The sequence below is a fragment of the Sprattus sprattus genome (genome assembly GCF_963457725.1).
Source record: "Sprattus sprattus genome assembly, chromosome: 14".
NCBI classification, from domain to species: Eukaryota; Metazoa; Chordata; class Actinopteri; order Clupeiformes; family Clupeidae; genus Sprattus; species Sprattus sprattus.
In genome coordinates, this window is record NC_137912.1 from 28487117 (window position 1) to 28511141 (window position 24025).

A 24025-nucleotide genomic window follows, 5' to 3' on the forward strand; every position below is an offset into this window, starting at 1 on the left:
ATTCATCTCTAAACATTGTATTTACACCCTAAAAGGGCATTTTTCCCAACTTTCAGATACTGTCAAAATGAAATACTCAATTGTTCCCGAATATGACTGATACACTTGTGTTCACCACCACCCTGACTACACACACACTGAATATCAGACATTTTTACTGTACAAAATTGGAGAAATTCATCTCTAAACATTGTATTTACACCCTAAAATGGCATTTTTCCCAACTTTGAGATACTGTCAAAATGAAAAACTCAATTATTCCCAACTATGACTGGTACACTTGTGTTCACCACCGCCCTGACTACACACACACTGAATATCAAAAAATGTTACTGTACAAAATGTAAGAAATATAACTCTAAAGATCACACTAAGAGTTTGACTTACTGTACAAAATTAATTTCTCAATTATTCCCAAGTCCCAAGGGACTCCAAACTATGACTGGTACACTTCATTTCACCACCACCTTCATTTCACCACACACACTGAGTATCAAACATTTTTATTTCCTAATTCATACAAGAAACAGTTACACATACAGTATACCACATACAATGCTCAACCACACTTACTTACCCCACCCACCCCCAGGTCTTGCCTCCCACAAAGACAGAATCAATTATCAGAGCAGCTCAGCAAAGTTGTTAAATTGGCCTAAAGGGAAATAAATAAATAAGTAAGGTATCCATAATAATAATAATACTAACCTATGAAAGAGAGAAAGAAAGAAAAAGAAAAGGAAAGGGATGAAAAGGCAGTGAGTAAAGGGTTAGAGACAGTAGGCCGTGACTACTCTCCCAACATACTAAGTTAATATTTTTTCCTTTAGCGCCATGCATGCTGGCCACAGATCTCTCTAATTTAGCCAGATCTATGACTGTGCTCACCCAATGTTGATAGGACAGGTCATGAGGAGCTTTCCATCTCTGTGCTATAAGCTTTTAGCAGCAGTAAGGCCTACCAGAAACCAGCGTTGGTGCATCAGAGAAAGATCTAGACCCGTGAAATCACTCAGCAATTGGATAATTGGTGAGCAGGGGATTGTACGCCCAAGTACTATAGACATCCTGTTGGATACCATATTCCAAAAGACTCTAACCCCAGCATTCCCAGACCCTGTAGTACCTAAAGAACATAGCTGGCAGTTAGGAAATGGATTTTATTTTATCAAGAAAAATTTACGAGGAGTACAGTAGAGTCTATGTACGAAGTTGTGGTGAATCACCTGGTGGTTGGGATTACAAGATGATAGGTCAATCTTTGACCAGACTATGGACCATTGGATTGTAGAAGGTGCAATTGAGAGATCATGGCTCCAGCGACTATCCACTTGCAAAGGTTTTTCTGCATGTGTAAAGATGAATGTGTAAAGAGCAGAGACCAAGCCTTTGGTAGATGAACAACCACATATTTTATGAATTGGATGAGGCACCATGTTTTCACCCCAGGGGACTCCGTATGCCTGCAAGGTGCTGCGGAGTTGCAGGTAGAAGAAAAAAGAAGTGCCGGGTAAGTTGAAATGAGATTTCAGGTCCTGAAAAGAGTGCATTATCTGACATAATGTTGGAAAGGATATTAATCCCTTTATCCCTCCACTTTGGGAAGCCATGTGCTCGACAACAAAACCACCTGGTCCAGGACCTGCCTTGACAGATTGGGTAAGTGATTTTTTAAATGATTTTATTTGTGCATTTTATACCTTTTATTTGAAAATGGACGACAAAGAGATGACAGGAAGCAAGGGAAGGATGAGGAATGACATGAAAAAATGATAGTCGTAGAAGGGAATGTTGTTGTGGCTCAAACCTCAGCCACAGGGACGCCAGTGTTGCTAATAAAAAACACGATAGTGTAGGCAGCCTTGTAGTTATTGTAATTCGCATGTGTAATTGTCTGTTTCACATGGCTGTTAATGTTCTTCAACACAAGTACAAATACCATCTTGAGCACATTAATGTAAAATATACTGTATCACAAAATAAGATTATACAAACAAATTATCTGAAAGAAAGAAATATTACTCTGGGAAAGTTATTTTACTCAGCACAAAGAAAAGTTGTTTTTTTAAAGTACTTGTAACACCCTTTATCATGTCCCTGTGTTGGCCCTCTAGCAAATGTGGGATAATATTAAGTTAGACCATTCCCAAATACAAATTACAGGTTTTTACCATGATGGCAACGAGACACTTGGTAAAATTATTGTGAAGTTGTGAGGAAAATAAATGTGGGTAATTTGATCTTTTGCAGATACAGCGTGACACCTGTTCCCGGTGGTTTCATGCTCAGTGCGTAGAGATGGACTCTGATTGAAGTTACAAAGACTAGTGACTGGAATTGCTGTCTGTGTGAGCAATAAAGAGCATATGAGTGTACACACTGGACAGGGAGTTATTCATATTCAGTTGTATGTACAACATGTGTATGTTTTGTTTTGTTTTTATGTTTGACCTATATGAAAATGTAAAAGGTACTTTTTTACCTGTTTCATTAAATATGCATGCTCTTGAATTTATGTGTCATCTTGGACAGACAATCTGGGGATGTAGAGGACAGTTGATTATCCATTCACAAAATGAACAAGGTCTTCGCCAATATGAGGATATTTCTTATTTTCAGTCTATGTGAGGTCAAGGTCATCCAAACTCAAACGTACCAGTCATATTCAGAAAAAATAAGCAATCAATTATTACATTTACTCCAACTTTGAAAATATGCCTTCTCAAGATGGACAATTGGATTTTTAGAGTTGAATTTCTCCAGTTTTGTAGCATAAAAATGTTTGATATTCATTGTGTGTGTAGTCAGGGTGGCGGTGAACTGAAGTGTACCAGTAATAATTGGGAATAATTGAGTATTTCATTTTACAGTAACTCAAATATGGAAAATATATCTTCTCAATGTGGAATATGGGATCTTTAGAGATGGATTTCTCCAATTTTGTACAGTAAAAATTTCTGATATTCCGTGTGTGTGTAGTCAGGGTGGTGCTGAACACAAGTGTATCAGTCATATTCGGGAACAATTTAGTATTTCATTTTGACAGTATCTCAAAGTTGGGAAAAATGCCATTTTAGGGTGTAAATACAATGTTTAGAGATGAATTTCTCCAATTTTGTACAGTAAAAATGTCTGATATTCCGTGTGTGTGTAGTCAGGGTGGTGGTGAACACAAGTGTGCCAGTCATAGTCGGGAACAATTGAGTATTTCATTTTGACAGTATCTCAAAGTTGGGAAAAATGCCTTTTAACTAAGGCTAGCTTTACACGACAACGATCTGAACACAAACCGCAAAAGTGGCGTTGCGTTCCCACTTTTTATTTCGCGTTTAGACGAGCGACTTTGGGTGGAAATCTGCATGCACACGGGGACGCAAAAATGTGTGAAACTTGATGTAGTATGCATGCCAGGTGGCTAGGTGGTACTGTGAAGCACTGTCATACAACAACACCAAGAGCGCGCGCATGCGTTGAAACGTCCTTCTACTTCTCTCCTTAGCGCGAAATCGAAATTCGGAAAACCAAAGCATGGCAGCAATCCGACATGTTAATTTCCTGTATGTGTGGCCATTAAAATAATGTTGAATCTGACGTTTGTTGGTGTTTGGATGTACTGCACATGGGTATGACGTCAACGGGTAGGCAAGGATAGCCAGCGTGAGCAGCTCAGAGCACACTTTTGCGTTTTCAACCCTTTAGACGGGAACGTGACGGTGGAGCGTTTTTAAGATTTCCACTCTGGAGGGTGGGTTCATTTCTTTGCGTTTTCAAGCCCCAAAAACGCTGTCGCCGTCTAAACGAAAGGCACATCTGATAAAATATTTTGTCGTTTTCACCCGGGAGCGTTGTCGTGTAAAGCCACCCTTACTCAAATATGGAAAATATATATCTTCTCAATGTGGAATATGGGATGTTTAGAGATGAAGTTCTCCAATTTTGTACAGTAAAAATGTCTGATATTCAGTGTGTGTGTGTAGTCAGGGTGGTGGTGAACACAAGTGTGCCAGTCATATTCGGGAACAATTGAGTATTTCATTTTGACAGTATCTCAAAGTTGGGAAAAATACCATTTTAGGGTGTAAATACGATGTTTAGAGATGAATTTCTCCAATTTTGTACAGTAAAAATGTCTGATATTCCGTGTGTGTGTATTCAGGGTGGTGGTGAACACAAGTGTGCCAGTCATAGTCGGGAACAATTGAGTATTTCATTTTGACAGTATCTCAAAGTTGGGAAAAATGCCTTTTAACTAACTCAAATATGTGTGGTGAACACAAGTGTGCCAGTCATAGTCGGGAACAATTGAGTATTTCATTTTGACAGTATCTCAAAGTTGGGAAAAATGCCTTTTAACTAACTCAAATATGGAAAATATATATCTTCTCAATGTGGAATATGGGATCTTTAGAGATGGATTTCTCCAATTTTGTACAGTAAAAATGTCTGATATTCAGTATGTGTGTAGTCAGGGTGGTGGTGAACACAAGTGTATCAGTCATAGTCGGGAACAATTGAGTATTTCATTTTTACAGTATCTCAAAGTTGGGAAAAATGCCATAAACATGTTTGATATTCAGTGTGTGTGAAGTCAGGTTGGTGGTAAACTCAACTGTACCATACATAGTTGGGAATAATGTATTTATTAATTGTAACAGTAACTCAAACATGGAAATGATCAAAATCAAGGAAGCAAGCAAGCAGAGAAACTCTTGTCAGACTGGACTAGTACTTCGTGTATGCAAGGCCTAACAAAAAAATTTTTTTGGTTCCGGTTTCCGACCCTGTCAATTTATGTGCGACCCAAATTATTTTATGAGCTTGGGGAAGAAAAAAAAACACAAATACATTTTTTTTTAGGCAGACTATAATTACGTTTTTGTACAGCACCTCTTCATCCTGTACAAGGATGAGCGTATTCTCTCGTGAAAACAACGTCTTCACGTGAGATCTGCATGCAGACGACTGGATCGGTAGCGCGTGTTATATGGTTGCGGGAGAAAGGTGGATATATGTGTGGTCTCCATTGTTTGCCCATGCAATAGCGTGACAAACACAATTGTTAGATTGGGTATGAAATATAAAAGACCCACGATTACCAAAGCAGTATTCTTTATCTCCCTTTAATGTGCATTCATCAATTTCCATTACATGACGATGCATGTGATCGTACATATGTGTGTGTCTGCAATGAGAATGGGGACTAATTAGCACTGCACTGAATTACTTAAACATGAGTTATTTGCTACATGATAACAATTACACAACTAATATTACTCGATACATAGAATAGGGGACATTACACTAGGCAACATGAATCTCATTCATAGCTCATCCAGTCGAAATCTTAACAAGATGAACCCATCTTTATTACAGCGAATCAACAAAAGAACATAGCTAAATGTCCGCTTAGCATGCTAATCGTTACTAATAGCAACGTGCACTCATAATACACTACCTAGCATAGTCGTAACTTCATGAAACCCTTTACTTTCATTGTGTACGCACACAATCCCACATGTCGAACAATGATGATTTAAGCATTGGAAATGTATAGGGCTTGTCTCAAGTGTCACGCATTGAGCGTGACAGTCACTCATTTAGGTCTTTAGTCACGCACTCCCGCCGGCCACACATCATATTTCTAAGGCTGAAAAAAAAAACCTCTTGGCTGTTTAATGTGCCGCAGCGTGCAAACATGACCTGGCCGCGCTGCCCTCACCATGGAGGAATCAAGCGTCTCCCCGAATCCCCCGAGTTCTGCCGTGAGGTGCACAATAGCCAATCAGAAAAATATGTATCTTTTGTATCTGGGTAAGATTAAATCCAGCAACCAATGGAAATAAAGCATCCTGGAATGACTTGACTGCAGTTAGAGAATATTTCCCAGATAATTAGCAAAAGTTTTGAATGAGTGTTTGTAGTCAACACAGTTTTAGGCTACAGCCTGCCTTTTTGACTATTGCTTTGACTCTGAACTTCGTTTATAGGCTACAATAAATTTGAGTAGGCCTATTCAAAATATATATAGGATATAATTCAAACGAATATCAGGCAGCCCTTTATATTCAATGATGTTATTGGCATTATTCTTTGTAAATGTGTTTGCTTGAACAGTCTATTCAGATTCCGAGGTTTCTTAACACCTGGTGGAGTTGTGAATCGCCAGCTCATTAGTCATAATAGCATGTATAAATATCCTGGCCGTGGATGCATTAATCATTGCATCTGTCTTTCAAAGATGTCAGGTAAAAAACAAAGGAGCATAAACACATTAGCGGAGGAGATGGTGGAAGAGGAAGAGACAGTGCAGGTGGAGGAGAAAGAGACAGTGCAGGTGGTGGAGGAGGAGATGGTGGATGAAATGGTGGAAGAAACAGTGAAAGAGATGGCTAGAACAAAAGGGAGAAAAGTCCAGGAGCAGCCACCTACAAGACCTCTTTTGATAGTGAATGGACCTCTCAATGGCCATTTATTACTGTAGGAAGCACCAGCTCATAATACTGGTGCTCTATCTGCCGCCAAAAGAACTACTGTGCCCATCAAGGTGTGTGGGATGTCATAATTCTCTCTCTCTCTCTCTCTCTCTCTCTCTCGCGCTCTCTCTCTCTCTCTCAAATCGAATACATACTTTGTAATTGGTGGAATTGTCATTGCCATGTGTCAAATCTTTTCTGCAAGTCTAAGCAATTATTATTAACAAAACACTAATAATAATATGGGGGGGGGGTCTGGTCTGTGGGCATACAGCAGGGGCGGAGCGGGTGGAATACGGCGGGCTGGTCGGGGGGATATGTCACTCTTGCCTGTCTTCAAAACTTGAGAGCCCTGTATAAGGCACATAGTAGCTATGGCCAACTACTTTGCCACTGAATGGGAGACGAACTGAACTTGTCACTATTCACTGAAAACTTAACTGAGCAGACAGCATTGCCAGGCAACGTCGCTATCAACAGAGTATTGTAAGAGTTGATACTATTAAATGTATTAATTAAATATTACTTGAAATGTCTTCAATGCCAATGGTCCAGTTTGTATTGACTCCATATTTTGACTACAAATGTGTGTGTGTGTAACATGCTGGGAGTATCCATTGCTGCTGTAAATTAAAAAAAAAAAAAAATCACTCGCTGCCACTGGAAAAATAAAATAAAATAAATTCCCTACCTACCCATGACCTCAATTGACAACCAACAGGAACCAAACTTTTTTTTTTGTTAGGCCCAATTACCGTAATTTTTAGAATACGGATGCATTAGAAAGAAACGAAACGCGAGTGTCGGCTGGAGTGTCGGCTGGCTTGACCAAGAAATCACGAGTGTCGGCTGACTTGACCGCAGTCCCCCGGTACCCCCCGTAATTCGAACACTAGATGGCTACATTAGCCAGCTAGTTAGGAGAATCTCCGCTCTCTTTCTCTCATACCATCCTGTTCTGCAGCGAAGGCACATAACGTAATAAAGTGATAATTTCTCAAAATAGTTAAATACAAATATATAGCTTTTAAGATAAAAATATGTTCAATAAGGCTTAAAGAATTAAATCAGGTGTGTAGATTAAGTTCAGCAACAGCATTTCCAGTGTTTACATCCATGATTATATGCTGGTCGTTGCCGGCCGTCAACGGCCGTTACAGGAGAATACAGAGTGGCCGTCAGCGGCCGCTATGGGGTCTAGAGGGTTAAGGGAAAAACAACACATATTGACCATATTTACACTTTATTCATTTTACACTGTCAAGGACCTCAGTAGCATGTGGAAGATCCATACGCAGCCACAACAGCTTGGCACCTCCTTTGGGATGGCATCCCATTCCTGAACCAGAATTTGTAGCAAGTCAGCCAACATGGTTGCGTTGGTCACTCTGGCACGTACTGCACGCCCAAGCAGATCCCACAAGTATTCAATTTGGTTTAGGTCTGGACTCACGGCAGGCCTTTCCATCCTCTCCACTCCCAAGTTCTTGAGGTACTCTGTGATGATCCTGCCTCTGTGGGGGCGAGCATTGTCATCCTGGAGGATGGAGTTAAGTCCCAGATTCTGGAGATATGGGGTCGCCATTGGCTCCAGAATCTCATTCCGATATCTCACTAAATTCCAACAGAAGAATATTGCAGGGGATTTTGACAAACATTTTTGGGATGCTACCCACACGGTTAGCTGTGTTGCTCATTCCACGAATGCACGATCCACATGCTACTGAGGTCCCTGACAGTGTAAAATGAATAAAGTGTAAAAATGGTCAATATGTGTTGTTTTTTTCTTAACACTGTGGGAGAATCATCAAATCCACCAAGCAACTCAAAACAAGAGTGAATACCAACAGAAGAATATTGCAGGGGGTTTTGGCACATTTTTTTGGGCCACTACCCACACGGTTAGCTGTGTTGCTCGTTCCACGATTGCAAAATCCTTACAAGTTGTACCTCGTTGTAAAGGTGACTAATCAGGCATTTCCAACGATACACAATACAATATCAATTGGTATTATTAAAGGGGAGGGAAAATCGACTGAAGAAATGTTTCCGAACTTTTTTTGAGGAGTTATTTGCTCCACTATCTGTGGTAATGCAAACTTGTTTGCTTTCACTTAGCCCCCACGAACCAAGCGATTCTGTCAGCCCTGATGCAATTGCCTCGGCAGTATGGTCTTCAGGAAAGTATGCCGTTTGGAGGCATTTGCTCTTCATAGCCCAGTCTTGGTCAATATAATGAGCAGTGAGGCTCAAATATGGTTCGGAAGTTCGACTTGACCACAAGTCCGATGTGGTGGAGAAGTATGCCACAGCCCGCAGGTCCCTCTCAACCATCCCTCTGCACTCCGCATACAGGTGTGGGATTGTTGTCTGCGAGAAGTGTTTGCGCCCTGGGAGTTGATAACGAGGGTCAATCACTCTCATTAGGTTTTTAAATTCTTCCCTTTCGACAGTGCGTATTGGCAGCATGCCTTTTGCGAGGAATTGTGTGATTGTGTGTGTAACGTCTTTGTGTCGTTTCGATGTTTTTTCATATGACGTGATGCTGGAAAGAGCGGACTTTATGGTCTGTTGATATGGCTTCCTTTTACTGGTGCTGGAGGAGGGGGCATTACCTGTCTTGCATAACTGTGCGTGCTCTAGTGGGTGGCATTGTCTTAAATGCTGAAACAAATTGCTGGTGTTTCCTGTTTTAGTAGCTACGTTCCTTCTACATATTTTGCACAGTGTATTTCGCTGTTGTTCGTCCGACTTCAAATACCCAAAGTACCTCCAAGCAGCCGAACTTCTCAGACCCTTCATTTCAACAATATCCTCCTGGGCAGTATTATCATTTAATTGCTGTTCAGAACTCCCGTCTACAGAGTTCTTGCTCATTTTTAAAGTCTGAACTGTCTTGTTGCAAACTTAACTGCGGCTTCGCGCTGCTAGCTACACATGTGTGTATGTTGTTGTGTCTGCACAACCAAACGTGATGTGGCTCGCTTCCAACTGATTGGTTACGTGCAGCGCTGTATTCGCGGGTCTGTGAAAACATTGTTGTTTTTTTTGAAGGCGTCGGCTAATCGAACGTCTCATTTAAAATCGTGGAAAAAAATTACATCGCGATTAAAATCGAAATCGAAAAATCGCCCAGCCCTACCCACATTTTACCAATAGATGGCACTGTTTTAGTATGTTTCATTGTCATGGTGGTGTGTGGGGTTTTTTTTTGGTTGTGTTGTGTTTTTTTTTTTGTTTTTTTTAAGGTTTTTATGCTGTTTTATGTTTTTTTTTTGTGGGGTGGGGGTGGAGGGTGGAAAACAAAAGTTAAACATACCGATTAGAAGACTAAGGGTATAGTAATAATTATGAATTATTATTATTTTTTGTCTTTGAGGATTGGGGATGGAGAGAAGGATAGGGTTTATTTTCTTTTGTAACTGGAGAACTGATTAAGGTCTCATGACCATTACACTCTAACTAAGGAAGAAGGTCGTGAACTTTGCAATTTCATTACATTAACAGGTGTCAGTTAGTTGGTGGTCCCCTTAAACTCAAAGGGCTCACTAAGAATTTACAACATGTCAGGATCATTAAAATGTGTGTAAATGTTTCGCAAAAGGCAAATATGATCCTAAACTTAAACCAGGAATAATGTACTGTTAAAATGCTAGCAGTGTAGATACATCATCATCAGCTGTGAATTCTCGTGACATTTATGAACATAAATTCAACATACTTTCGAAATTGTCTAAACGGAATTTATACAACACAAAATATGCACTTTCAGACAAATAATGCCATTAAACATGACAAACGTCAGTAAACAGCTGGACAATGCTTTGAAATCAAGTTAGTTTTTTTTAGGAAACGTCAGACCAGTTATGTTTTCAAACGTAATGTTTTCAGCGGCACTAATGTTGTTGTTAATTTATAACAAACAACGTTGGGGGATTGCACAAACACCGTCATTACCTGTTTGTCTGCTGCAGGTCAGTGAAGAAGTAGGTTTAGGGGATGTGGGGGATGAGGAGGGAGAGGCGCAGCGGGGGCTTGGACGTAGGCATAGAATACGTATTCTATGTCTATGCCGCGGAGCATGTCGGGGCGAAATTCTCACAAAAACTCAAATAAATGCCCCCCTCAGATATCAAAACACATTTGGGGAAATTGATGACAGGCACTAATTTGTATTCTAAAAATATTGATGAATGAAAAATGTTTTGGGCTCCAGCCAAAAAGGGCACTTTTTCTCAACCAGGGCACAAGGGTTGGTGCTTGGGGTCTATCTATGCACTTGCCTGCTGAGGTGTATGGTGCGCCATTGCTGCATAGCTCTGTCAATTGCAAGGTCAGAGTAGGGAGCCTCGCCTTCAATTCATGGACCAGGGCCATGATGTTGCGCACACATCTTGTGCGCACATTTGCTTCGTCCTTGGATGGGAGTTTGAGCTCCTCCACCTTGGACTCAAACAGATAGCCCAAGTATGGTGTCGCGGGGCAACTGATTTGTCACTCACAAGACAAGTGAAATTGTCGCTAGATTCAGACAGATTCAGCCTGAAAGTCGCTAAATCACTAGATTTTTTTTTTTTCGCCAGAGGTGTCCAAAAGTCGCTAAATTTAGCGTCAAAGTCGCTAAATTGGCAACACTGAATACAAGGCACTTGAGTCATATTCTTAAGTCATTAACAGTGTTTGGAAATAATCTCTATCATAGTCTTAAGACAAAAATGCATATTAGTTTTAGTCACATTTAGTCATAGTTATCCTTTTTAGTTTCAGTCTAGTTTTCGTTGACGAAAACTCATTACAATTTAGTCTAGTTTTAGGCACATTTAAAAGTCCATATTATAGCCACATTAAACTCCTTTCCTTCCCTTCTCAAGCCCTGTGTTGTGTCTACAACTGCATTATAGTCAAGCTTGCAGTACTTAAATTGTGGATGCAATAAGTCTCCAAGATACAGATCTCTTAGTATATGCCTACAGCTGAATTCCAATTAATTCAATGTAAATAATCATTTTAAGGCAAGACTTAATTAACAGAATTATCATTCAAATATGAGAATATCACGTCTAGATTTTGAAAATTCAAATTATGTGATAGCACAATACAACTTCTATGCTTAGCTGGCCTTAGAGTTAAATCAACCACATATCCTTCATATGAAATGCTGTTCAATCTCATAACCAACAGATTTAGCTAGACGGATAGTTTTGACAGTTGAAAGTGGTGTCAATGATAATAACAATTGCACAAATAGACAAGGATATTTAAACCAATCACATATTCATTCATTTTTTTCTTGATTAATGTTATGCGAGGCTGCCCTATCTGAGTCCCACTCATCGCGCATGCTCAAACACGAACGGTTTACGACAGAAGGCTCAATATCAACATATCTGGCTTGTCTTAACGCATAATGTAGGTTTATTGAACGTAATGTTTTATAATTTTGTAAACGGTTAACAGCATAAGGCTCAACGTCAACATATGGGGCTGGTCTTAACGCATAATACGGGTACATTTAATGTTATATTTAGTGCTGTCAGTTTAACGCGTTATTAACGGCGTTAACACTAACCCATTTTAACGGCGTAAAAAATTTTAACGCGCGATAAACGCGTTGTAAAAAAAAAAAAAAAAACTTTTTTTTTTTTTTTAGATTAACGTTATTTTGCCCTCCCAAACTTTGTAGTACGCTAACGTCACGTTTGAGTGAATGATGAGCGCGATACAGCAAAATGGATGATAAACAGCTTCTGAATAGAAAGTTTACCTTTAAAAGTTGTGTTGTGCAAAAGAAGCGAGCTTCACTGTTGTCTGAAAATGTCAACAGGCAGCTGGCAGCAAAAAATATTAAGCCATGGTTTAACTGCACTATAGGCTGAGTCCTTGTTTATCTTAAATGTGCACTTTAGCTATAATTTTATTTTGTACCGCCCTGTTTAGCAATGTTGTTTTTCAATAAAATAAAACATTGCTTAAAGCAAGCCAATCCACTTTTCCATGTTGATAACAGCATTAAAATAAAATAAAAATTATGGAAAAAAATTATTGAAGGGGCATTTAGAATAGGTAAAATTTGCGATCGCGATTAATTTTGATTAATTTAATCGCGATTAATTTTAAGTTAACTATGACAAAAATGCGATGAATCGCGATTAAATATTTTAATAGTTTGACAGCACTAGTTATATTTAATTGTGTTGTAAACGGTTAACAGCATAAGGCTCAACGTCAACATATGGGGCTATTTTGTATCACTGTTACTAGTAATAAATGCACTGCTTAACTAATAATTCAGTAAACATGAACCTTAACATCATAAACCTTGGTGGATTACCTGGCTCGTTGTAACAGTGTCGCAAAGTGAAGCAAGCGACTACGATCTGGTAACTACTACGCATTCATGACTCAGATAGGGCAGCCTACTCTGATAGGGCAGCGACAGCCACAACCAGTCCTGGGTCTCGATGGATGTATTGCTCTCTGATCCAGGTAAGGCAATGAGCGACCCAGATGCGCACAGTCCCTTTGTCACAGGATAGTAGCGAAAGAGCACGTTTAAACAACGTGAGCCACCAGAAATATACATAAAGCACATGGGAAATGCAGGAAACGTGGCATACTTTATTGTCATTGTATTCGCATACAACGAAATTCAGCGTGCAACCAAATACTTTCACTTCTTCCCTTATGGCAGTCTGGATTGAGACCACCGCTTGTATCTATAGCCAATTCACTCCTGAACTGTATTACACTAACAGAACAGAACAGCTGTGGTCAAAAATGTAACCCTTAGGGAAAATATAGATGGTCAGGACTTCAAATTGAGCCCAGTCTATTACAATGAGATTTGAAAGATTATGATCATAAAAATACTGAATTTTGTCCGATTTTAGTTTTTTTCACAAAATCCTTTCAATTCCACCTTTTCCCTCATTGAAAAATAATCTTTGGATATGCAATTTGTTTTTATTAAAAATTTGAAAAACTCCAACCTCAATTAATTCATAGATTTAATTAAAAATACAATAAGTAAAACACTAACAGTAATAGAATAGAATATAAAAACTTTAATAAGCGCGGTTCCTCTTGGTGCCGCGAGAGGTCAACATCACTACAATAGAACTACTAGCTAAAAAATAGGGCTGTGAACAGCCAGTGATTTTTTTGGGCTGTGTTGAAGATCCTTTGGAGGGCTCTCTTGTCTGCTGCAGTGCAGCTGGAGTACCACACTGAGATGCAGTAGGTTGGTACACTTTCGTTAGTGGTGCCAAAGAAGGCCACTGTCAGATTACAGATTTTTCCAGAGTACTCTTAGGAAGTGTAGTCGCAGCTGTGCCATTTCACTATCTCTGAGGTGACCATGAGAGGTCACCTTCAGGGACTTGAAGGTGAGGACCTTCTCCACAAGGTCCCCGTTGATGTGGAGTGAGGCCGGATCTGCACTTTGCCTTCTGTAGTCCAGATTAAGTAGTTCTTTAGTTTTTGTGGTGTTCAGTGACAGATTGTTGTCTGAGCACCACACTGTCAGTTTCTGTACCTCATCTCTGTACGCTGATTCGTCGCCTCCTGAGATGGGTTCGGTCACAGTGGTGTCATCAGCAAATTGTAGCTATCAGCTTTAACTGTAGAAAGCATTCCTCCTTACTCCTGGATGCAGTAGCTATTACTGTACAATATTGTCCTGATGTTATATGGTGATGAGTGGAGCGGGGATGTTTTCTTTAGAATTCACACTAACTTTGCTAAATCTGTCAATATGCGTCAGTATGTCAAGGCATGTCAGACTACCTCTAAGCTTCATGACGGGTCTCAGTCCCCAGAAGGTGAAAAACAAGTCTTTTCTCAAGCAGACAATGTCTCAGGTTGGAAAATGCAGTTCTTAGTTTCACAAAATGTCTTTTTCTTTATCCTAGATTGCAACACATGGGTACTCATTCCAAGCAAGAGAAAACAGTGGACTCCTATCGTCTTGAAACCTCAAGTGCAAAGTCCATGATGGATATTGGAACAAGGCAGATTTTCTCTGAGGAACATGACCTCTTCCGTAAGAGTGTGCGCAGGTTCTTTGAGGAGGAGGTGATGCCACACCATAAAGAGTAAGGAAATGCACTTCCACATTTAAGTTTAGTTTCATAAATGCACTTCCACATTTAAGCTTAGTTTCATAAATGCACTTCCACATTTAAGTTTAGTTTCATAAATGCACTTACCATTACGTTAAGCTTTTATAAATGCACTTACACATTAACTTTAGTTTCACAAATGCACGTACACATTAAGTTAAGTGTCATAAATGCACTTACATATAGATTTAGTTTCATAAATGCACTTACACATTAAGTTTACTTTCATTTCATCTATTTATGCAGTGTGATTAACAATTTCCATTGCCTTAAGGCCTCAACCCCTCAGAGAAAATACACAACGGTGGAAAGGCAAAACGTATTAATAATAGGTTATTAAAGGTGCATTAAGGATTAATAGCTATTCGCTAAAGGTATGCTAGCAGCTAAAACTAACGAAATCTCTTGAAATGTGCTGACTTTGACATTATGACAAACGAATTACTCAATGACTGTCCTTACACAGTCAAACATCAATCATATGCAACACAAGACTAAGCAAGCCGGCAAATAAGCTACTTACTAGATCGGCAGAAGGTAATCAAAGTCAGGTCGGCGGGCATCGGCAGGCAAAACTACAGAACGCAGTTATATGCCTATCGACCCTGCTATGCCATTGGCACGGACGCAATTCTCCATATTAAAAGTCATTGTAGCGCCCCAATTTTTTTTAAGCTGTTATTTTAAGGTTAAACTGCTTATCCTAACCCTAATCCTGAAGCATAATTGTTGCATATTGTGCCTTTAATAATGTAATAGCCTTACATACGTGACAAATATCTTATACACATCTTTTTTCTTCGGTGTGACATAAATGCAAAAATGTAATAAGTTGACCTCATCTAGGCCTACAATTGTATTTATTACCAACTTATTGTTACATTTCTTTTCTCTGTTAGGCTTTGCTGGTTACTTACTATATTTAGTAACAGAAACATGCCATCATGCCTCTAGCCATCAATCTTAACCGGTCATGCACTCGCTGCCCATAGTTTAGAGCCTTGAGTTATGAGTTTTGATGTTTTTTTTAGCAATTTTGTCTAACTGAAGTAATGTTGGTGTAGGTGGGAAAAAGCTGGCCAGGTAAGCAGAGAGGTGTGGGAGAAGGCAGGAGAGTATGGTCTCTTGGGAGTCTTCACCCCGGAGGAACATGGAGGCCTTGGAGCGGATCTGCAGTCTGCTGCTGTGGTGTGGGAGGAACAGTGAGTATTTCTATTAATCTCCAGTTATGGGGCTGGACTCTCCTTCTCAGAATGTGTCACCATCAGTATAACAGCTATAACTAGGATATGCATGTTCAATTTCTTCCAGTAGCTGACTAGTAATCATTGTGGACTATAATAGGGTACTCTGTAATCATTGTGGACTAAGCAGCCCAAAGCATCACTGAGCCACCTTAGGCAGGGTGTTCTTTTCAGCATATGCTTCATTCTTATTCCTCAGACATACCTCTGATCCATAGGCCTGAAAAGTTCCAGTTTTGTTTCATCGCTCCACAATCAGAATTCCAAAACTTTGGTGGCTTATTTATATGGTTTTCAGCATATTGCAGCCGACTTCTCTTGTGCTTTTGGGTCAGTAGTGGTGTGCGTCTTGGAGTCCAGGCATGGAACCCTTCAGTGTTTAGTATGCGCCTCACTGTGCAAACCAAAACCTCAGTGCCTGCTGCCACCAAGTCTTGCTGCAGGTGTTTTGCAGTCACTCAAAGAGTTTTGACCACTTGCCTCCTCGGGAATCTGGTGGCAGCCGCTGATAGCTTCCTCTTTCTGCCACGTCCAGGTAGTGTAGCCACTGTTCCTTCAACTTTGAACTTGAACTATGCTTCCAACTGTATCTCTAGGGACATTCAGTCCTTTTCCTTGTTTGTGCAAGGCAATGATATCTTCTCTAAACTTTTTGGACAATTCTTTTGACTAAGCCATATTCCTAACATGCAATCAAACAACAATTTCAACAAACCCCTAGCCAGTCCAGGTATTTATGTGTTCTATCTCAAGCAAACCTGAACTAATGAACCCCTCGATTGGTTGTACCAGGTGTGACTGCAGTAGTGATTAAAAGTAGCATTTTGTGTTGAACTTGGATGAAAACCATGGTAATATTAGTTTTATTGAACTATTTCAACTGTTGTTAATTACTTTGTTTATTGCAAATAGCTGAAAAATTGTTCAATTTGCCAATAAGCTTAAAGGCACCCAGTGCAACTTTCGAGGCTTAAAAATAAACATTCAATTTCTAGTCTTTTTTTACACGTAGTAAGTTTCAATAACTCCATACCATTACATATCGACATTCAAGCAAAGATGAGACGTCGTTGTGTGGTGAGAACTGATAGAAAATCATAAACAACAACAATCGCCGCCATTTTTCCCCCAAATCTTTATTTATTGGTGCCACCAATAAATAAAGCAGGATACCAGTCAATGGAAAATGGCCTCTCCCCACCAGCGATGGAGATATCGGCGAATTTTTTTTTTACTAGCCTACCTAAGATATTGATTTTATCGTGTCCCTTCTACAATGAATATGTTATTAACCTTACCTCATCAACAAACGCAACTTACATCATTAAACACGTTAAACTGTGCACTATAAATCTACATATTCCATGCCATCATGCCCTGCAGGGTCATTGCATAATCTAGCGAAAAGCGTGAGGTGGCCAGCGGGGTACAGTTGAGACACAATGTATCAACTGTATCCGCGATCAGCAGTTTAGAAGTCAGACAACAAACAAAGCAAATGAAAATAAAATGTTATATTTTTGATATTAGACCTGTCCTATTAATGGGTGTCTTTTCAAATATGAAAATTATAACAATGTTTTATCTTGGGGTCTAAATAAGCAAGGTGGGAGATCGGGTACAGTTGGTAGGCCTACAACTTGATTGTGATATAGCCTATGCTACCTCATAGTACAAATTAAACAGGCATGCAGTGTGTGTATATGTACCTATATGAATGTGTGTGACTGTTGGCTAGCCATGTTTTGTAGCCTGTATGGATTTATGCTTGTGCTTTATTTTGTCCAGTTGTCTTTTAAAAGAAAGTTGAATGTATTTGTAATGCTTGGTCAGTCACCATCAATGGGTTTAAATGGGTGTCTCAACTGTACACCACACGAGACAAAATCGCACTTCATGTTTATGAGCTAATTATGAATACATTTAATAAGTTATGGATATTATTGATTGATAATATTTTAGTATACAATCAAAGGAAATACGTTTTTATTCTCTGGAGGATTAGAAGTAGCCTAAAGCAAGTGCCTTCCGTCTAGTCACTGCAGGCACTGCAAGTTTCAAATGGTTTATGTTCGTTGATGTCTGCTTGGTAACCAAGTCTGCCATAAATGAAACGTTACGTGAATCTTGTTTGAATAACGGATTTCTGTAGACTTCATACTAGATTAAGGAATATTGAAGAACTTTGATTGATAAAATAAGTAAACAAAGACAGCAAAACCGATATTGGTTTCATTTTTAACGCATCCGGTGTAGCCGGTTCAATAAAATATCCGCTTGGTGAACGTTCTATTTCCGCACGGCAGAATTTCCGCGTCTGTTGTAGCCGTAGCGTTAGAGTGAGAAACCAGAAAACACTTTCAGTGCAGTTTGTCAATTCCTAGAACTTGACACTGTTATTTTAAATGTACTGCCATATGAACTAAAGTGCGATTGCATTTGTTGTGAAAACACCAGCATCAGCATTTGTATCTAGTAGCAGTTACTACTACAGAATTATTACTTGTTTAAACTAAACATGTAATAATTCAAATTATTTTATTATATAAGTAATATTCCTATTTTAAAAGTATACATTTATCTCATGTTGCCATTCTGTATGCTGAGTATAATGATTTAACATAAATTACATAAATACCTTGTGCATGTGTGTATTCATTGCACCTATCTGTTCATATGAAAACCCATGGTTATAATTATAATTGTTCATAAGTTATCAGTGTCATAACTACATTGCTGACGTTTATAACAAACCAAACCGCTTAAAAATTGGTTGAAAATTGAGCAAGTTATCGTTATTTAAAAAGTACATGTACCACTACCAAAGGTAAGGTTCCTCAGCAAGGCCATGAAGGTGGTTAGACCCATATTACAGAACAGCTGACTGGCTCTAGTACTCCTGGGTCTCTTCAGGAGTATCATAAGACAGTCATTATAGGCTACTCTCAATTTACGCAAGCTCTCCTTCTTGTAATTCACCCAGAGTGGAGCTGTATAGAGAGGGGTGCAGTAGGCTCAAATGTACAGTGGTGGAATTTCTAGCCAACATGTTAGCTTGGACATAGAGCAATCTCCTCTGTCTGAACATGACAGCATCATCCTCCAACGTGTCTGTGATAATGTGCCCTAAGTATTTGGTACTATTGGACACCCCCAGAGCTTCCCCAGAAAGATGAAAGTCTGGGACCTTAATATCCATGTCCTCCTTAGTTCTACAGACCATTACCACGCTCTTCCTCCCAATAAAGCAGATAGACAATAGCACTGCCAACCTGGGCCCAGCTAACTTTAGGTGCTCTGTTGTGATGTTGTCCAGGCCACTAGCTTTCTTGTCTGCAAGTTGCCCTATGGCACTGAGAACATCATTGGGGATAAAACAAATACTTTCTTGGTCTATTTAATACAATTAAACAGCTCTGCATAATGCCGCCTCCATAGGTCAGCAATTGCCACTACATCAGTTACCCCCTCTATACTGCATGGAACAGATGCTTTAGCCCTATTAAGGGTTTTTACCTCATTCCAGAAGCTAGTGATGTGTTGTTAAGCATATTATCAGCCATAGAGTGAGCACCCAGCACCTGCTCTTGTTTGTTTTATATAGCGCAGAGCATATTTATACTTAGCATTCATTTTCTTTTTATAATCAAGGTCAGGTCCCTGCCTGGGCCTACCAGCTATTACTCAAGCCCTATGGTCTGTATTGGCCTCAGCATGATGGCTAGCTACAAATGCATTCCACCCTGGCTTGATGTTCTTGGCCTTCCTGGAGTGAGTGAATAAACACCTGCTAGCCTCAAGAAGAGCTCTAACTATATTGTTATAAATATATCACACAAACATGCAGCATGGGAGGAGTCATCACAGTTCACATTAGTGCAACAAATAGCATTCATGGGCAGTTATACTTTACTCAAAAGTTCATCAGACCTGAAGCAATATTATAGCCACTGATAAGTCCCTGAAATATGGCTGCAGGTATTTTGGACCATTCCTCCATACAAAATGTCTCCAGTTGAGTCAGATTTGATGGCTGCCGCCGGGCGTGGACAGCCCGCTTCAGATCATACCATACATTTTCAATGAAGTTCAAATCTGGAGACTGGGATGACAATCCTAGAACCTTGTACCAGTGCCTCTGCATGAATTCCTTGGTAGATTTTGATCAATGCTTTGGATCGTTGTCCTGCTGAAACAACCAACCCTGGCGTCACTTCAGCTTCCTGACTAAGTCTTAAACATTGTTTCAAAGAATCTGCTGATCTGGGTGGAATCCATGCAACCCTCAACTTTGACAAAGGTTTCCATTTCCTGTGCTAGCCACAGTCCCAAAGCATGACGGACCCTCCACCAAATGTTTCAGCAGGCAGCAAGTTATAGCGCTTATGGTTGTGACCAAATAACTCTCTTAGTTTCATTTGTCCACAGCACTTTATTCCAAAAGTATTCGGGCTTGTCAAGATGAGCCTTTGCATACCTCAAGGGACTCTGCTTGTGGTGATTACATAGAAAAGTATTTTTATGCTTTACTCTTCCATTGAGCTGTCCTTGTGCAAACTGTGCTGGACTGTGGAACGATGTACAATAAGACCATCAGCATTGAGGAGCTTCTTGGAGCTCTTTAGAGGTAATCTGTGGTTTGTATTTGACTATTCTAACCATTTTTGTCTTTCCGATATTTTTCACTGCTCATTCCCCTCCTTGACTTTAAAACCTTTCTCACTCGGCCTCTGCTTCAGCTCAAATTCTGCCTTTTGTCTACCTTGGGCAATTGAAATGTTCTACTGAACCTTGGCATGGGCTTCAGCAAGAAGGTCTCTTGTCACTGCCGTCGATCACAAAGCCAGCTGTGGACCGGTGCTGCAGCTGGGAAGTACCCCACAAACAGCAAAGAATGGGCTCACCTCCATGGATGGCTGGTTCGCGGTGTTTATGGAATGAACAACGTGTTAAAGGTATCTGTCATTTTGCTCCTCATTACAGTACTTTGGAAGATGGCGCTCGATGTTCTGATTAGATCGCTCTTCTTGTCCATTGCTTTGCGAGTGGTAGACAGAAGTTACCAAAAGACATGAAGAAGCGTATTGTAAATCTACTTCGTAAGTGCTGAAAGATTGCGTGAATTCGTCGGATGTCCACGCTCGGTTCAAGTTAGCTTGTTCAGAATAACTAAGAATGTGTTTATTCAAACACTAGCCACGGTCAGCTCCATACAGCACAAGCATGCACGAGGCACGTCTCCTGATGAAGAGTTGGTATTCTGCTTCTTCTTCTCATTCATTACAGAAATGTAAAAGCATTTATAGTGTGGAAATAACAATTGATGTAAAGGGGAGGTGTTGGGTGTGTCTGGAGGTTTAGCTTGACTGGGGCTATAGCCAGGTATGGCCATATAAATGCTAATAACCTTTTGGCTTCAGCCATCTTGTCATGGACGAAGACAAAGGCCACCTAATGTCTCTGTGTCCAAGACACACAAAAGCCAGGAACCATGTCTGATGGCTCCTCGACATAAACAAAAGGCCAGGTGGCACCTTGATGGCTGTGGCCTGGTGCTATGCAAACTAACTTTCGGGGGTTGTTGAAATGTATGTGAAATGATGTGAAGTCCTTGGCCTTGATAGGTGTAGTGTGGGTGCTACAGCTTTGGTTTTCTATAACTTTCTGTGTGGTCTTCTGGTCAGCAGGGTGCCCTCCAGTGGCTTCACTGTCATGCCATTCAAACAGTGCCCTGTCCCTCTCCTCAGGGCTGAGAACTACCAGACGTCTCATTACATTGAATAACTTAATAACACTTGCCTATGTGTACTACATACATTTGTGCTGCTCTGCAAAGGCTTCTGTATCTGACTACTTTTTGGTTGATTGGAACTAGGGTTGCAAAGGGGCGAAAAGTTTCCAGTAAATTTCCAGAGAAAATATGGACTACAGTTTGCCAAAAGGCATGTGGGAGTCTCCGGGCAACAGTTGTTGTATGCAGAGTCTCTCCCATCTCAGCTGCTGAAGCTTGTAACACCTTCAGAGTAGTCATAGGTGTCTTGGTGGCCTCTCTTACTAGTCTCCTTCTTGCACGGTCACTCAGTTTGTGAGGACGGCCTGCTCTAGGCAGATTTACATATGTGCCAAATTCCTTCAATTTCTTGAGTGACAGTTTAAACAGAATTCAAAGGGATGTTAAGTTCCTTGGACATTTTTTGTATCCTTCCCCTGATTTATACTTTTCAATAACCTTTGCTCTGAGTTGCTTGGAGTGATCTTTGGTCTTCATGGTGTAAGGGTAGCCAGGAATACTGATTACTGAATACTTACCAGTGAATTGACCTTCCAGACACAGCTGTCGTTATACAACAATCACTTGAGACACATTCAATGCACACTGATCCCCATTTCACTAATTCTGAGACTAATAGCACCAATTGGCTGGACCTCTGTTGAATTAGGTCAGTCTATTTAAAGGGGGTGAATACTTATGCAATCACTTATTTTACATTACATATTTTTATTTAATTGACCTTACTGTGTAGAAATCTGCTTTCACTTTGACATTAAAGCTGGCTTTTTTGAGATTTTTTGAATACTTATGCAAGGCACTGTAAATAATTATTTAATATTTAAAAAGTTATCGTTTGATAACCTCAGCAGCTGTGAAGGTATCCATGAGGCGAGGCGTGTAATGGGGAGCTCCATCTCCTGTAAGGGCATGAACAAAGAGTCATGGGGGATCTGTACTAGAAACATTGGTGGAGGAATAGTGTTTATGTGTGTATACAGTGTGTATGTATTTCAATATAGAAACAAATGTATTCTTGTGTGAATTTTTTGATCTTCTTTTTTGCCATTCTTAGGATGTACTCAAACTGTTCAGGGCCTGGATTCTCTCTCCACTCTGACATTGTGATCCCATACATCAGTCACTATGGCAGCCAAGCTCAAATTGAGCGATTCATCCCCCTAATGGTTGCTGGGAAATCCATTGGAGCCATTGCCATGACGGAACCAGGAGCGGGCAGGTGACCAGGTTTCCCTTATCTTAGTCCAGTCTCATCTTATCTAAAATTAGGCTTGTCACTAGATGCCTTACAGGAATGAAGCACAATGCAGTGAATCCAGGATTGAAATACCTCCTTAGTTTCAAACATCCTATATGTAGTGTTTAAAGTGAAAGACTTTAGGATGTTAACAAAATTATCAATAGATTATGAAGAAACCACACAAATACATGTGGACTGTATGTGTAAGATTATGCAGCTTCTCCTAAAACCTCTTGTAGCGAAGGCAGAGTGTGGTTACCCCACCTGGACTCGATCCCTAAATTGATTAGACTCAACGGGGTGCCAACCATGCGCTCTGACTGCCAAACCAAAGAGGCTCAATGGCATGGCAGCCAAAAAGCATATTCACCTGTAGGGACGATCACATCGACACACTACCACACTTCACACACACAGGCATTCCTCAGCATACACCAATCATGCTTCTCCCATCCAGAGCACCCCCCACAAGCTTCACCCAACCATGGGGTCCTTCACACGGGGTCAACACAACACAAATGTTCATGGTTGCGCTTCCGATGACCTCACAGCAGGGCATCCCACTTCTGACACCATTTGTAGCGAAGGGAGAGCGTGGTCACCCCACTGGGACTCGAACCCGGGTCAACGGGGTGCCAAACATGCGCTCTGACCGCCACACCAAAGAGCCGGCTCAATGGCATGGCACCCAGAGAGCACATTCACCTGTAGGGACTAGGGATGTCACGAGAACCGTAACTTACGATACCTTTCGGTACTAAAATAGCAAAACACCGACGATACCCATTTTTTTGAAGTTCCGTAGGTACCGTATGCGCCGGTGCCAGCTGTTAGAATCGGTGCTCCAGTTCTTCTGGAACTGACGGGGGCAGTATACGCTTCAGTGTTCCAGTCGAAGTTTTGACATGTTTTTCACACGGAGATCTGCCATTTATTATTGTAAACGATCAAACTAGTGGAGGCGGCCAGGTGTAAAGTGTTGTCAGACTGGAAATGGCGTATCGTATCTATTTTGGAGGATAATTATCATATCTGGCAACACTGGGAAGGCGGTCGACCAATGAAAGCACGCGCAAAAAGGTGGAACGTAAGGGAGATACCCTTTCCAAAAGACGTAATATTAGTTTGTGAAACACCCCGAGAAACACAAATATCCG

At 40.4% G+C, this 24025-nt stretch overlaps 1 protein-coding gene across 1 annotated transcript in view; it reads left to right on the forward strand.

Annotated features, from left to right (window-relative positions):
* Window positions 1–24025, forward strand: part of LOC308374943 (long-chain specific acyl-CoA dehydrogenase, mitochondrial-like) — a 60694-nt gene that overhangs the window by 19658 nt on the left and 17011 nt on the right. The window contains exons 2-4 of the mRNA XM_080850937.1: window positions 14384–14566; window positions 15658–15795; window positions 22683–22847. Coding sequence (XP_080707063.1) covers window positions 14384–14566; window positions 15658–15795; window positions 22683–22847 — 486 coding nt within the window. The remainder of the gene's footprint in view (window positions 1–14383; window positions 14567–15657; window positions 15796–22682; window positions 22848–24025) is intronic.